At 44.9% G+C, this 15,020-nt stretch overlaps 1 protein-coding gene across 1 annotated transcript in view; it reads right to left on the bottom strand.

Moving 5' to 3' along the window:
- Positions 1 to 2,993: 2,993 nt before the first annotated feature.
- The window catches only part of NMNAT2 (nicotinamide nucleotide adenylyltransferase 2), a 146,767-nt gene continuing 134,740 nt past the window's right edge, over positions 2,994 to 15,020 (bottom strand). The window contains exons 9-11 of the mRNA XM_043568014.1: positions 9,458 to 9,559; positions 9,253 to 9,320; positions 2,994 to 7,299 (exon numbers count right to left, since the gene is read on the bottom strand). Of these exons, the coding sequence (XP_043423949.1) occupies positions 7,197 to 7,299; positions 9,253 to 9,320; positions 9,458 to 9,559 (273 nt within the window). The 3' untranslated portion in view covers positions 2,994 to 7,196. The remainder of the gene's footprint in view (positions 7,300 to 9,252; positions 9,321 to 9,457; positions 9,560 to 15,020) is intronic.

Raw genomic sequence — 15,020 nt, 5'->3', positions numbered from 1 at the left:
TGCCTGTAGTCAGTTTCTAATTTGTCAAACTCTAAGCCTAAGATGGAGGAACCAAAACAATAGAAACCAAAATGTCACAGAGCAATGGGTCCTAGAGTTTGTATTTTTCTGAACATCTTGTTTTGCCATTTCCAACCATGAGAGCACTTTATGAGAGTTAATTGGTGCTGTCTCCTAAGCATAAAGAAGGACTTATTTCTGGAACAACCTGAGCAGAGTGGGGTTATAATTAATATTTTTGCCTTTCTTCCTTTGGCTATGAAATTAAGGTAAAATCAATAGTTTGTGGTATATTGTCATGCTTTTTAATAAATTAAAATCTAATAAATTAAGATCCTGAATTGGTCATCTACCCAAATGGCCAAGGAAAAAGATTCTGCTCCAGTCCACATTAATCCCTCAAATTCTGACAGGTCTAATCACTTAGCTTTATCTTCTGCAGAAGTGAATTTATTATCCTGTCTTGGCATAGTCAATCACATGTCTTATAAATCTCTCACTGTAACTAACAACTAGTACCCAGGAAATGTATATGTATTACTTAGATTAACTACTATATCACATCGACCTAAAAATGTATGTGGCTCAAGCACAATAGACTTTTTTTCTTGCTCTAATAACGGATAGGGAGCAAGTGGGCAGGGTGACCCTCTACATAGTCATTCCAGGGACCCTGCCATTTGCAACATGTGACTTGCAAGGTAGCCTTGGGACTCATTTCCATTCCAGTGAGTAGAAAAGGAAAAAGACATGGAAGTGGGAGACACCTGAAAGGTTTCTGTGTGTCAGGCCTGGAGGGGATGCAAGTCACTTTCTCTCACATTCCATGGTCCAGAACCCAGTTTTAGAACCATATCTGACTTGCAAGGGGTCTGAGAAATAGAGTCCCTTGGTAGGAGGCCATGTCTCAGTGACAATCCTACACTATGAGAGGGAAGAATGCTTTGCTAAGTGATTGGCGTCTGTCTCTGCCAAGTATGAGATTTGGCAGTACATGTTCCAGGGAACTTGCTGCGGGATTCCATTAGTTAATACATGCAATTATAGGGGCACCGGGGTGGCTCAGTCAGTTAAGTGTCCGACTTCAGCTCAGGTCACGATCTCACGGTTTGTGGGTTTGAGCCCCACATCGGGCTTTTGTGCTGAGAGCTCAGAGCCTGGAGCCTGCTTCAGATTCTATGTCTCCCCGCCCCCCACCCCCACCCCCGCCTGCTCTCACTGTCTCTCTCTCTCAAGAATAAATAAACATCAAGAAAAATACATACAATTATAAAACTATTCCTCAATGGGATGAATCATTAAGAAGGTCATAGAATGGGAGAGGATTCCTGAGTAGAGATGGGAAGTGGAAAAGTGACTCATATGACTCCCTTGATGTAGACATGATCCCATCATTTCTGTGGACCTGACAAACTGTTCATAAGAAGAGAGAAGGGGTGTGTGGCTGAGAGATAGCCTACTCAGGACTTAGCCTCTGTTATGAGTCTTGTCCTGACTCTGCCAGATTAAGGGAGCTCTGTTTCCTGGTTCTGATCAGTATTTCTAGTTGGTACTGAAAACTCTCTTGTACTTCTCTCCTGAGAGTTTTCTGATTAACTGCACTGCTGGTAGACTATTACACACATCATCATCTACTTTGACTCACAGGGATTTCTGTTTGGAGATGTGGGTAGGAATGGAGCTGCCCATAGACTATAGCTTCTTAGCAGATGTATTTCTGATCTTATCCCAGGATGTGGTTTCTTGTCAGTACTCTTGGGAGGCCAGAAAAAAGGGGTAAGAAGATACTCAGTAATGTCCATTGTTTGGAGTGAGGCTCAAGGACCAGGAATATGTTTATTAGGTCTTCTTTTAATGTTTTTACATGGTCATGGAAATGTCGTGGATTCTCACTATGGTCCAATTTTCCCACCTGGAAAGTAGACATTAAATTTTTTTTTTTTTTTTTTTTTGCTTGGACTACACTATGGACTACATGGAACTTCCTAAGAAATTCTAAGCTCTGAAGCTTACTTATGGGTCATAAGAGAAGACATGTGTAGGTACATGTATGTTAGTTCATAGTGAGTGCATATTTTTTTTATAAGTTCATGTAAGTTAGCAAATTAAACCAATGTTTATGCCCAATTTTAAACCAAGCTTTCAACATTACATACTCTCAGGACACAGAAAAAAATGGTTTCGGTTTGTGGCCAAAATAACAAATGTAAACACAAGTAATCAATTTACAAGGCATATCAAGCATCATTATGATGTGCCACCAAACCCAGATGGATACACACAAAAGCTAACTATTCCCAATCGTAAACAGTAACAACAAAACACATAGTAAAAGCCAAAATGATTTTTTAAAAAAATCACAACTAATCTGACAAACAAGTGGCTAAGCCCTAAATGAGGGTCCTAAAGGGGAATTGCTATCTTACCTTCTGAATCACGACTGATACTAGCTAATGACAATCACCATTTAGATCTATATCAACACACAATATGTGTTACAACTACACATGAAATAAGGACTAATAGAGCAGAACTGAACAATTAACAAATTATTCATTTTTTTGCTTGTTTACATTGCCCAAATTAAGAGTTTAATGATTTGTCTTAAGATCTCTTATACCAAAAGTGAGTTATTTGAGCTGAGTTTTTACAAATACATTTTTGTTTTATAAAGAGCTAATTTCATTCGGGGGCCAAAGCTAACCAAGATGAGACAATGCAGATTAGGTAGGTTCTAAGATCTGATTTTTTTTTTTAATTGAAAACTCTTAGGCTTAATTCACAACTTTGCTAATTATCCTTCCCTGCTTATGACCCTTGGATATGGCTGTATATTCTTTCATATTACACATGTGACATCAGCTAAACGGGCAGAAAATCTCTGCTCTAAGAACATTTTTGCAACTGTTGGCTCCTGTCAAGTAAGACTATGACAAAAAAGTGATTAATTCTGCAGCTTACAGAGAAGATTCTGGACAAAGACACAATACGAATATCGTTGTCTTATTTATTAACGTAATTGAAACATTTTGCTGATAAAACTTTTGTCCGTGACTATTCTAGCAACAAAATTTTACTCAAAATATTTCACTGTGAAATGGTGTCGCAACTTTAATGTAGTTTTTATTAATGAATTGATTTTCATAAAGCAAATCTTACTCTCAAAACAGCAGACTCAGTGACCAAAAGTGATTCAGAAAAAAAGCTTCCCCCTCCCCGCGCCAATCCTTGAGACCGTTTGGATCAAACTGAGTTCTGGCCCTGGGCTAGACTGAAGGGAAAGAGTGTAACTCATTCCTAAGTAACTGGAACAAGCTAATAGGACACCCCAAACTTACACGACAAAGAAACCACGTGAAGAATTCAGTTCACTGGGCAGCTATAGGAAGGTGCAGACTGGATGAATTGGACCACAGTGCTGTTCCTTGGGTATCCTAATTGGAAGAGCTACAAAATCAGTCCCTGTTTCCATCCTCCCCATCTCACCTGTCAGCCTTCCTGCAGTAGCCTTGGGAGAGATCCTGAGCTTTTCATATTCTATGGATTTATTTTTGCATTACTCTTTTGATGAATGGAATATAATAACATGCTTCTCTCTCTTAGTCCCCTAAAGTGTGTGTTTCTATCAGTTGGGGAGAGTAGATTTGGGCTGTTAAAATACAAGTCATGTCTCCTCGTAATCCTCTGCCTTTTGCTGCAGTTTGATTATTGAGTCTCACTTTCTACTTAATTAGAACAGCAAGTTCTTCTTTCTGAGAAGCTGAAGTATGAGACCAGAGAACGCTGGGGAAAGTTGGCCAAGTGGAGATGGAAGAATAGATAGCGTCTCTAGAAGCTCTAGCTCTGGGTTTCAGGCACTTCAGTAAGAGACTTTCCTCCCCTGTTCTTATGTACATTCAAGGAAAATGAAAGCAAGAAGGCCCCAGAGACTGCCTGGGGTTGGGGGTGGCGAATGAGGTACCAGGTAGCAGCACAGAACCCCCCAGAGGGCCACTCCTTGAGGTGAGAGTCACTGGCACAAAGGGTTTCCCTCCTGCCTGTTCAGCCACTTTCAGAAGAGCAAGAGGGATGTTTTTCATCGATAGGCAGGAAATGAGGCTCCCGACCTCTCTGTTAACATGATCATTGTACCCCACGCGTTTCTCAAAATCTCTGAGCCATGCCAGCCTTGAGTTGGCCTTTGTAGGAAGAAGTGGGACCCCAGAGAAGGAAGTCAGGGCCTAGAGGTCATCCTTGTGGCACCTGGGGCACTACTTCAAACTCTGAGTCATTCTAGTGCCAGCCTTTGCAGCATCACAGGCACAATGTCCTGCCCTGGACTGAGATAGGGGCTCTGACCTCCCCCTAGCAAATGAAGAATGGGGCAGGTTGGAGAATGGACAATTCTACCCAAAAGGAAATTCACATTTCCTTATATTAAAGAAAAGCTATTTTAATATAATCCCTGTGATCCACCAAGATAAGATCTGCCCCATTTCATTCCAGACATCTTTATTGCCCCTGTTGTTTCCCTGCCTATCCCCACACAGAGTATACACAGCCAGCCCAGTTCCCTATCATGGGCTGCGGACCAAATGGGACTTGATCACAGAGCCCAGCAGAGTAACAGGGTGCACCAAAGAGACAAATGACGTCTGGGTTTTCTCAGATGTGCTTATGTAGATCCTCATAATAAACTCTAACCATAGAGAAACTCCACATCCTTAAAAAATGCCATGTTGCCCTAGGGAATTCAGTTCCCTGTTTTCTTTTCCTGGATTAGGACCGTTTTGCCCAGAAAAAGCCTCTTCTGTGTCTCTCTGTCTAGTGTCATCTTGAACATTCCAGGTCTTTCTTAGCCTTCCATAAAGCAATCCTTTCTTGGATTCAGTGGGTCACTTTTTGGGATTTCCTCTAAGTTGTTGAGATCTCTTGATTTCTAAGGGAAACCTAGCTATGGCCTTCCTCCCTTCCCTCAGGACTGCCATATACAATGCCCTATATAGGAGCACCTGGGTGAGACATAATTTAAAAGAAAGATGCCAGATAAAGGCTGAAAAGTGTAGAAACCACATGCTACCTGGTCAATATCATGGGGGAACTAGAGAGAACGGGGTGGGATGACCTAAGGGTCAGGGAAACAATATCCTTTTGCCAGGCTCTACACTTGCTGTGTAACCTTGGGCCAGCCATTTAATCCAGTGGATCTCTGCTCCCTCATCTTTTAAAGGAGAATGTTGAATTAACTAATCTCTGAAGTTGTGGGGTTTTTTTTTTTCCATTTATGATTTCATGAGCCTTAACCAAACACCAAAACCCAGGATTAGAATCTTCATTCCCTCCTCTGGAGATTATTTTCATAATCCAAGAGGAATAACACCCTCCTAGATGATGCTGTAACATGCTCTTCTGTGGAATCCTGTTCCTTTTCCTGGAGGCCATTGAAGAATGTCACAGATGTGAAATGTGTGCTGAAGAATGGTGTCCCTGATGTCAGATCTCACCCACCCCTCCCGGACCATAACTGGCACTAGATTTTGATAAAATTATCCAGCTCCTTGGAGACCCATTCCATGAAGACAACCAGAAACCCCAGAGCCAGAGACTAGATGAGAGACACAGAGCATAAGAGAATAATTTTCTTTTGGCTCTCGAAACAGGACCTGAATGAGACCTGAACAACTAGAACAGTCTGTCAGAACTGTTTCCAGGAGCAGCAGACAAGGTAAGAAGTTAGAAAAAGAATGAAACAATTTAGTGGCTCTTGATGCCCTCCCCGCCATGACCTCTGTTCTGTGAACCCATTCCCCTGCCAGACACGTCTCCTCAGGCGATGAGTGTGGTTTCTGGGCTCTGCAGGAGATATGAGTAGCTCAAGAAACAAGGCCGAAGTAGTGTGTCTCCAGAAGAAACTGACCTCAGGCACCAGCTATGTCAGCACAGCGAGAGTAGGTGAGAGCCATCAATTCCATCAGGGCAACAAGTTGCTCTCTCCTTGGCCATCCTGGACTTCTAGCACGACAAAAACATCTCCCAGCCAAACAGGCAAAAAATAATTCCAATTAGCAAAGATCTCTAGGGTTGAGTGAATTCCTAGCATGTTTTATTTCAGAAATGACTGCATTGGTAGGATTTGGCTTTGAATATGTGATTCTTTTTGGAGGCAGGGATGTAGCTAGCTATGACCTCCAAGGGCTTAGGTGGTGACCTGAAGCTTCCTTGGAAATGCTGGGCTGGCAGGGAACCCACTGTGCCATCAGTCACAGTCCAAAGGAGAAACTGTACAAATGCCACCAGGATATGACGATAGACTGGCTCCGTGTGATCACAGGCCCAGAGCATCAGGAAAATGATCTTCTAAAACAAAGGAAACAGACTCAAACTCTTCTGAGAAACCCTACTATTCCCAGATATGCCTCCCAGGTTTCAGAACCTGGAAGCCTCAGTCCTGACCCTAGACTATTGCTGTGTGTGGGTGTATGGGTGTGGAGGGTGTGAGTGGGTGAGTGGGGGAGGGAGTGTTGGGAAAGTGGAGGCAGCCTGACCTTCTTTACCGGGTGTGGCCCTCACCCACATACTGAGTGCTGAGGCTGGTTACAGTGTCCGATCAAAAGGGAGGTTAACCCCACAGAAATGCACTGAGACTACAAACATAAAGAACCACGCAAACAGATTTCATCCAAATTCTATGAGGAGTGAACAACAAAACAAAACCAAAAAAAACCCCCCAAAACCAAAAACCAAACCAAAACAAACAAACAAAAAAACCACACCAAAAAACAAGAGCAGAAAGAAAAAAAGAAAAGAAAGAAAAATAGCCCTTCATGGTAAAGGGCATGCTGGGAAGGCGAGAGCCAGAGCCGCCTCCCCAGAGCATGCTGGGAGGACGGGCCCCGGAGCCGCTCTCTAGAGCATGCTGGGAGACAGATACCAGCACATCTCTAAGGACTGCACTCCCCCCAACTCCCACCCTATTCCCTCACCCACCCCCGACCCGGAGACTAGAGGAAAGTCTGTCCAAAGATGACTGCTGAATAGGGTGTGCCGTGGTTCTCTGCAGGCCCCCACACCGTGGAGGGTTGAGTCAGCAAGTGGGGAGAACAGTCAGGATGAGGAGACGGAGAAACAGAGAGGAAAACGAGGGGCTGACAGAGACTGGTGGGGCCAGTGTGTTGGCGGAGGACGAGGGGAGAGTGGAGCCCAGCGCCGTGTGGCTGCTAGCCCGAGGCATTGATGTACAGCTGGCTCTTGAGAATGTAGTCGATGACCGGCTGGGACAGGTAATCCACGACATGGCCGTCCCCGTGCTGCAGGGCCAGCCTGGATGAGAAGAGACGGTCGTCAGAGGACACCCTCCCTGCAAGGCAGGAGGACTGGCCTGCCCCTTCTCCATCAGAGGAAGGGTTTACCCCACATCCCGGTGTCTGCCTCTGCTGGGCTCCATAAATGGCTTCCCTATGGGGGGGGAGAGCTTGCTTGTCCCAGGATCCCTCCCACACCTCGGTGACTCCATTTCACCCTGGCTCTGCCATTTCCTAACTGAGGGGCCTGAAGCAAGTTAATTAAGCCTGTCCTTCAGTTTTCTCCCCTGTAAAATGAGGGTAATGTTTGGGCCTATCTCCTTCAGTTATTAAAAGGTTTTGAAAAAAATAAAAGGATTGAATGCATCGTTATGCAAAGCCTTTAGAATAGTCCAAACACACAGTAGGTATTTCAGTGTGTTAGCTATTCTTATTTCACTCCTTTGTGTTTCTCTGCATTCATGAAAATGAATCTCCTGATTGACCACGCCTTTCCTTCCTACTGGAGCCCTGACAGAGAAAAAGAAGAAGACCTCTTCTGAGCCCCTTCTCACAAGCCCTGGAGGCTGTGGAGGAAGGCAGTACCAGGTACGAAAGCGTTCTGGTGATACACTTTGGTTTCTTCACAGCTGTGCTCCAGACTTGGTCTGGCTGCTTCCATTCTCTACTCATATGATGGTCTTGGGAATGTCAGGCCCCAAGGAGCTATTTGTAAAAAATGCACATACTCCTCCAGATACCGAGATTCTAAAAGGCATCTGAGCCCTGCCCTGTGAGACCTCTTCAGAGGCTGGCTCGTTGCCTTTTCAATGCATATACTGTCCTGATCTTGCAAGCAAGCTAGGTCGCTAAGTGGCTCCCTGAACAGTTCACAGGGAACTTCTTGAAAAAGTGGTCTGTATCTGTGGTTTCCAAATGCTAACCCCAACTTGATCAGAATCACCCAGGAAGCAAATTCCTAGGCCCATCCACCATAAATTGCGGTTCAGTGGGATTGAATGGGACACAGGAATTTGTGTGCTTGTGTAAGTGTGAGGGGTAATTTTATTGTGTAGCCATGTTTGGAGCCAAATCCTTCTCCTCTCCCCTCATTGGCCATTGCCATTGGGTTTCAGCTCTCACCTCTCAATTTGATGCTACTCTTTAACTATTTACACATGAGCACATACTGTCTCTTTCCCTGGTTCCCTTGAAGGGAGGTATAGCCGTGTGACTGAGGCTGAGCCAGTGGGATGCAGGGGAAAGTGATCTGCACAACTCTGAGTCACCTTTTTAAAGACCAAGTTCCTGCTCTTTCCAGCAGTCATGGCAGCAGCTGTGGACCCACAGATAGGGGCTTCACATCGAAGAGGTCAGAGGTCAGTTTCTTTTGACTTCAGTAAGAGGGAAATAGACATTTTCTTAAACTGTGACTATTTTGGCTCTTTTTGTTATAGCAGCTTAGCCTATACTCTTATTAATACAGTACTTCATAACTACCTCACACTAAAGAGTCTCAAATTAAAAACATCCCCTTCCCCCCACAAACCAGCTAAAACTAGTCAAGGACCTGCTCCCCTTTAAAAGTAAATGACTGGAGGGAGAGGCACCTGGGTGGCTCAGTCCGTTAAGCATCCGACTTCAGCTCAGGTCATGATCTCAAGGTTCATGAGTTTGAGCCCCGGTTCCCTCTCTTTGCTGACAGCTCAGAGCCTGGAGCCTGCTTCGGATTGTGTGTCTCCCTCTCTCTCTCTCTCTGCCCTTCTCCATCTTGCACTCTGTCTCTCTCTCTGTGCCTCTCAAAAACGAATAAATGTTAAAAAAATTTTTTTTAAGTAAATGACTGGGGACAAATACATGAAGTCCCCAAAGAAGGCTGAATACCAGGCAGCAGGGTGTCAGCAAATGTAAGGGTCAGCTTGAACTGAGGAAAGTTGTATAAAACTTGTGAGCCCATTTGACCAAGTTCCCTCTGGCTGTTTGCCAAACGTACCTGCTCTTGGTTGAGCTGACAACAGACATAGGATGGTTGATGTCATCCTTCACCACCATGATGTTGTTCTGGGGATAGAGCAGAGAAAGCGGGTTGCCAGTCCCTCACACTACACTCCGTGGGTGCCCTCATTCCTCCAGCCCCCAGGCCTCTCAGAGAAGGAACACGCCACAGAGCTATAGCAGCCAGGAGATGAAGGACTCACTTTGTATTTGCGGAGTATTGAGGAGTGATTCATGATCCGGTCTGTGTCAGCTGCGTCCCGGGGCACCACCACAATCCCAAAGTCCCCCACAATCACCTCCATCTGAAAAAACAGAGAAAGCATCCTTTGATGAGACCATGACTCCAGCGCCTACTAAGGAACTCCTTAGCAGGTGGAATGATCTTCCATGTGGAACCGCAGGCTTTAGTCTTCAGCTTGCCTTCTCAACTCTACGAGTCAGCTGCTTCAAGTAACAACCTGTAACAGTGTTCGTGGGACGAGTGGGAACTTCACCTGGCACACAGAAGATGCTAAATAAATACCTCCAGACTGAATGAATAAATGCACTCCTGCATGTCTGGGCAAGACCTCTCCAATTCCTGAGGCTCCTGCTGAGTTCATTATACTGAAGAGTAATAGGAAGGACACATAGTCCGTACGTGGTAGACACCCTCACAGGCCACAGGTCCCGCTGCCCAGCAAGTGCACCCCAGCTCCCAGCCAGACTACTCAGAAGGAGCTCAGACTACTCAGACTACTCACCCATGTCAAAGCTGCTGGGGGCTTAAGGGTGGTGAAGAGCACGGAAGGGCTTGGAATGCCTGTGTGCCCACAGGCAGTGATAGGAAGATTATTATGGGGTCACTTCTGAGATCAGCCTCTGATAAATGCTTGCTGCCATAATGAGAAATGAAACCTTTTCATTAAAAAAAAATGTTTTTTTCTGGTTACAGACACAGTATAAGCTTGGGAAATTCAGGGGGTAAAAATCAGCCACAATCACACAATCCGGATAACTACTTTTAACATAGTGTATTTCTGTCCAGTGTTTCCTTCTTTACAAGTAAGTGTATATATCTACAACTGGATTAAATTGAAAAAATTAATCATTTTCCTATACTTTTCATTTAGCATTATATTGTGAGCATTTTTCACATTGTTAAAAATTATTTGAAAACATTAAGTTTGAACAGTCTGTATACTTCATTATCTGCACTATGCTATACATGACATTAAACCAATCTGGTATTATAAAATGTGTACAGTTACTTCTGATTTTTTATAAGTATACATAACACTTTGTTGAAGATCTTTATATATAAATCTTTCTCCTCTTCTTAATTGTCTTAGGATAAGAAGTAAAATAATTAGATTAAAGCATAAAAACTGATATATATGAACATATTTATGATGCATGATATAGATGAACATATCTCACAAACATATTTCAAGCTCTTGAGACATATTACCAAGTTGCTTTCTGGAAACTCATGCAAATTTTTATTTTCAAAAAGCCTGAAAGTTACGGCATTTAATAGACTTGGGTCTAGCCCAGACATATTACTGTTTAGATCTTGCCAGTTAAGGATCCCAGGCGGGGAAAGAAGGGAGGGGGAGACAGGTTGCTTTTAAGCAGTGCAGCTCATTGAGTAAGACCTGCTCTGGTGGCAAGGGACCCGGGTCTTCCTCCTAATAAGTGCCACAAAAACAGACATAATGGAGCACTGTGGCCACTTCTCTATCAGACAATTTCTGTATAAGCAGAATTCCACTTCTAAGTCTAATTTATCGATTATGGTTGAGTATGCACGTGCACGCCCGTGCATGTGCACACGTGTCCTTGGGTATTTCCATCCACCTTTACCCTACTTCTCCATTGCTTACACCTGGAGCTATAGTCGTGGCTGGAACTCTGATGTTGCTGAGACAAAAAGCTGGTGGAAGGTACCCTGGGAGGGAGACTGTGGAGAGAACTTGGAAGCTACGTATACAGCATCAGAGCCCCCATTGGGTTGGGCCATTTGGAAGATAACACAGCCTTACACAGCATGCTGCATCTCCCGGTAGTGTTCAGATTGGGCGAACTGGCACCACACGTTTGTCCTATAAACCAGAATGTTAGGGAGAGGCCGGGCAAGGAGTTGGAGGTAGACCCAACTACTTGGTAGGTAACCCAAGGCACTGGCTCTCAAATTTGGCTGCAAATTTGAATCACCTGAAGAGCTTTTAACATTGTTGAAGCCCAGCTCACACCCAAGATCAGTTAAGTCAGGATCTCTGGGAATGGGACCCAGGCATCAACAGGTTTTTTTTAACTTCTCAGGTGATTCCAATATGCAACCAGCTTGAGGACTGGTGGTCTAAGTTTTGCTTAAAACTCCAGGGAGGGGTGCCTGGGTGGCTCAGTCGGTTAAGCGTCCGACTTCGGCTCAGGTCACGATCTCGCGGTCCGTGGGTTCGAGCCCCGCGTTGGGCTCTGGGCTGATGGCTCAGAACCTGGAGCCTGCTTCCGATTCTGTGTCTCCCTCTCTCTCTCTGCCCCTCCCCTGTTCATGCTCTGTCTCTCTCTGTCTCAAAAATAAATAAACGTTAAACAAAAAAATTAAAAAAACAAAAAACTCCGGGGAAGTGGTAGTGTAGAGACAGAGAAGGGAGAAGAGGGGAAAGAGAGAGGGGAAGGGAGGTGGGGGAGGGGAAGAGGGGAAGAGGGGAATCCATCCAAGTTGGTGTACATGGACCTTCCTCAACTGCCTGGCTATGTAGTTGCTTCAACATACCTGGTGTACATGGTGTAATACCTTCAATTTGATTCTGAGAACCTGGTAGTGTTCCATATATGATGCATGAAATAATGGGGCTGTTTGAAGTGAGCATTCTCATAGAAAGCATGAAAACTTTCGCTCGGAGTGGTTCAGAGTGGAGTCGGGCCTCACGGGGGATCACCCTATGGTGACATTAGTGCAGCTGCTGCTTCCCACTCAGGAACTAATGATCTGAGCACTCAATCAGTAACAGTGCCAGGTGGCTCAGTGGGTGTCGAGCAGATGGAGACCTTGCTGCTTGAGATATATTCTTTTTCCAGAAACAGGTGGCAGGCCTGCCCCCTGGGGATCCCAGACGGGGCAAGGGAGACAGGGTCTACAGGACAAGACACGGCTTAACCACATCCAAGCCGCATATCTGCAGAGGGTTGGGTCAGAGACTGCAGAGCTTTTCTGCAACTTTGGCCAGACCCTACGGCACGGGGTCTAGAGCGTGTTTGTGTGGGTGTGCATTTGGGGGTGGGAGAAGTGTCACACACTAGAGTTGGTGAAGTGTACCCTCAGTCCCATAGGTATCCATCTTGTGCAGGGACTTGGCTGTCCTTCCCATGCCACCCCCAATCCCTGCCTCCTGTCTTCACCTGGCCTCTCTCTCTCCCGGAGACCAGGAGACAAGGAGACCACCCTCTGCCAGTTGCCTCCTACCTCAGCAGCTGCAATTTTGGGTCTCCCTGTGCTGGTTCTTTCTCATATCACATACCTTGACCCATTGGAGTCCCCCCAGGCCTCAGTCCTTGGACCTTTCTCTCTCTCTTTCTTCCTATCTATACTTACACTCTTAATGATTTCACTCAGTTTCACAGCTTTGACTGAAGGCTCCCATATTAATACCTCCAGCACAGACTTCTCTCCTGACCTTCAAACTCATATATCCAGCAGCTCTTTCAACATGACTATTTAGATGGGGCATCTCAAATCTAAAATGTCCACAGGCCCCTGAACCCTCTGACATCAATCAATCAATCTTCATACCCCCCAAAATGCATTTCCTATATTTTTTTCATTTCAGGAAATAGAAACTCTCTTCTCATAACTGCTCAAGCCAAAGCCTTGGCATTTTCCTTGATGGCTGTCTTTCTCTCACATCCCACATTCCATCTAAAAGGTAATAAAATCAGGGGCACCTGGGTGGCTCAGTCAGTTGAGCGTCCGACTTTGGCTCAGGTCATGATCTCGTGGTCCATGAGTTCAAGCCCTGCATCGGGCTCTGTGCTGACAGCTCAGAGCCTGGAGCCTCCTATTCTGTGTCTCCCTTTCTCTCTGCCCCCTCCTTGCTCATGCTCTGTCTCTCTCTGTCTCTCAAAAATAAATAAATGTTAAAAAACCTTTTTTTTTTAAAGGTAACCAAATCAATTCCATCTTCAAAACAAATCCAAGAATCTGCTTATTTTTCACCATTTCCATCAAGTATATCCTGGTCCAAGCCTCCTTTGGTAGGTTAAATAATAGCCCCCAAAGATAACCAGGTCCTAATCTCTGGAAGCTGTGAATTTTATCTTATAAAGCAACATATATGCAAATGTGATTAAGCTAAGGATCTTGAAATTATCGTATATAACCTAGGTGAGCTGTCTAATGGCAATAACAAGTGTCCTTACAAGAGGGAGGCAGAGGGAAATTTAACACAGAAGAGAGACGATGCAAAGAGAGAGCAGAAGATTTGAAGATTTTCCACTGTTGGTCTTGAGGATGGAAAGAAGGGGTCATGAGCCAAGGAAGACAACCAATGCAGCTCAAGAAGCCAGAGAAGGCAAGGACAGATTCTCCCCTGGAGCTTCTGGAGGGAATGTGACCTTACCAACAACTTGGGTTTGGCTCAGTGAAACACCTCTTTGAACCTCTGGCTTCCAGAAGGGTAAGAACATCAACGTGTGTGGTTTTAAGCCACCAACCTGCAGCAACAGAAGACTAATTCATCCCCATAGCCTCTCACCTGGATTGCTCAGGTCTCCTTGTTTTTCTCTTGCCTTTTTCAGTCTATTCCCAACAGCCAGACTAAAAGTATTAAAATAGATCATGCTGCTCCTTGACTCAAAACTCTTCACTTAAATATCACCTTCTCAATGAGACCACACCATTTCAAGACCATGCTATGTACACAGACCCACATGCAACCCACACCTTCACAGTCCCTACACCTTCCTAGATTTCACACCCCTCCTTAGCCTTTGTGTCCATCTAACATCATACACACACACACACACACACACACACACGCACACACACAGTTGTTGTTGTTTAACCTTATTTTTGTCTCTTTCTCTCCTATAAAGGTAGTCTCCATGAGGGCAGGGAATTTTGTGTGTTTTAGTCATCACTGTCCCAAGGGAAAAGAACCTGGCACCTCAAACATGCTTAATAAATGCTGTTGAATAAGTAGATTCCTGCAGAGTCTTGTCTGGCAGCCATCTCTGAGGCATTAACTGATAAGGTCTCCCTGTCTCGGGATCCGGCAAGGAGCCCATGCTACTTAATGGGAGTTCTGGAGCCCCAAAGAAGTTATGTGAAAGATAGACTCTCACATCCTATGATAAGTAAGGGTGAGCTTACTTTTGCAGACTCCTAGACTTGATCTGATTGGTTAGTAGAATCACCTGGGGGAGCTTTAAAACTCACAACAAAAGCAGATGCCCCAGCTCTTACCCCAGGGATTTTGATATAACATGTCTAGGATGGGCTGTAGCCCTTCTCTTCACAAAGCTCCCTAATCCTTCTGATGTGCACCAACCTTTGGGAAATTGTTGCTGTAAATCACATGAGCAGTTGCCTAAACTGCTAGTTCTCTGGCCTGGTTTGGGAGGAGGCCAAAATGAGATATTCGTGAGACAAGCACCTCTGAGGATTCCAGCAAAAATGAGGAGGTCACCCTGTGCCCTAGGGAGTGGGGGTGGTTGGGACTGACATCTGACCCCAGGAAACAGAAGTTTGCTCAGGTTCTCCCTGCCCAAGAAGCCTGCAGG

The sequence above is a fragment of the Prionailurus bengalensis genome, chromosome E4 (genome assembly GCF_016509475.1).
Source record: "Prionailurus bengalensis isolate Pbe53 chromosome E4, Fcat_Pben_1.1_paternal_pri, whole genome shotgun sequence".
Taxonomy (NCBI): Eukaryota; Metazoa; Chordata; class Mammalia; order Carnivora; family Felidae; genus Prionailurus; species Prionailurus bengalensis.
The sequence above is the reverse complement of the archived record's forward strand: the minus strand, read 5'-3'. Positions and strand labels throughout refer to the sequence as shown.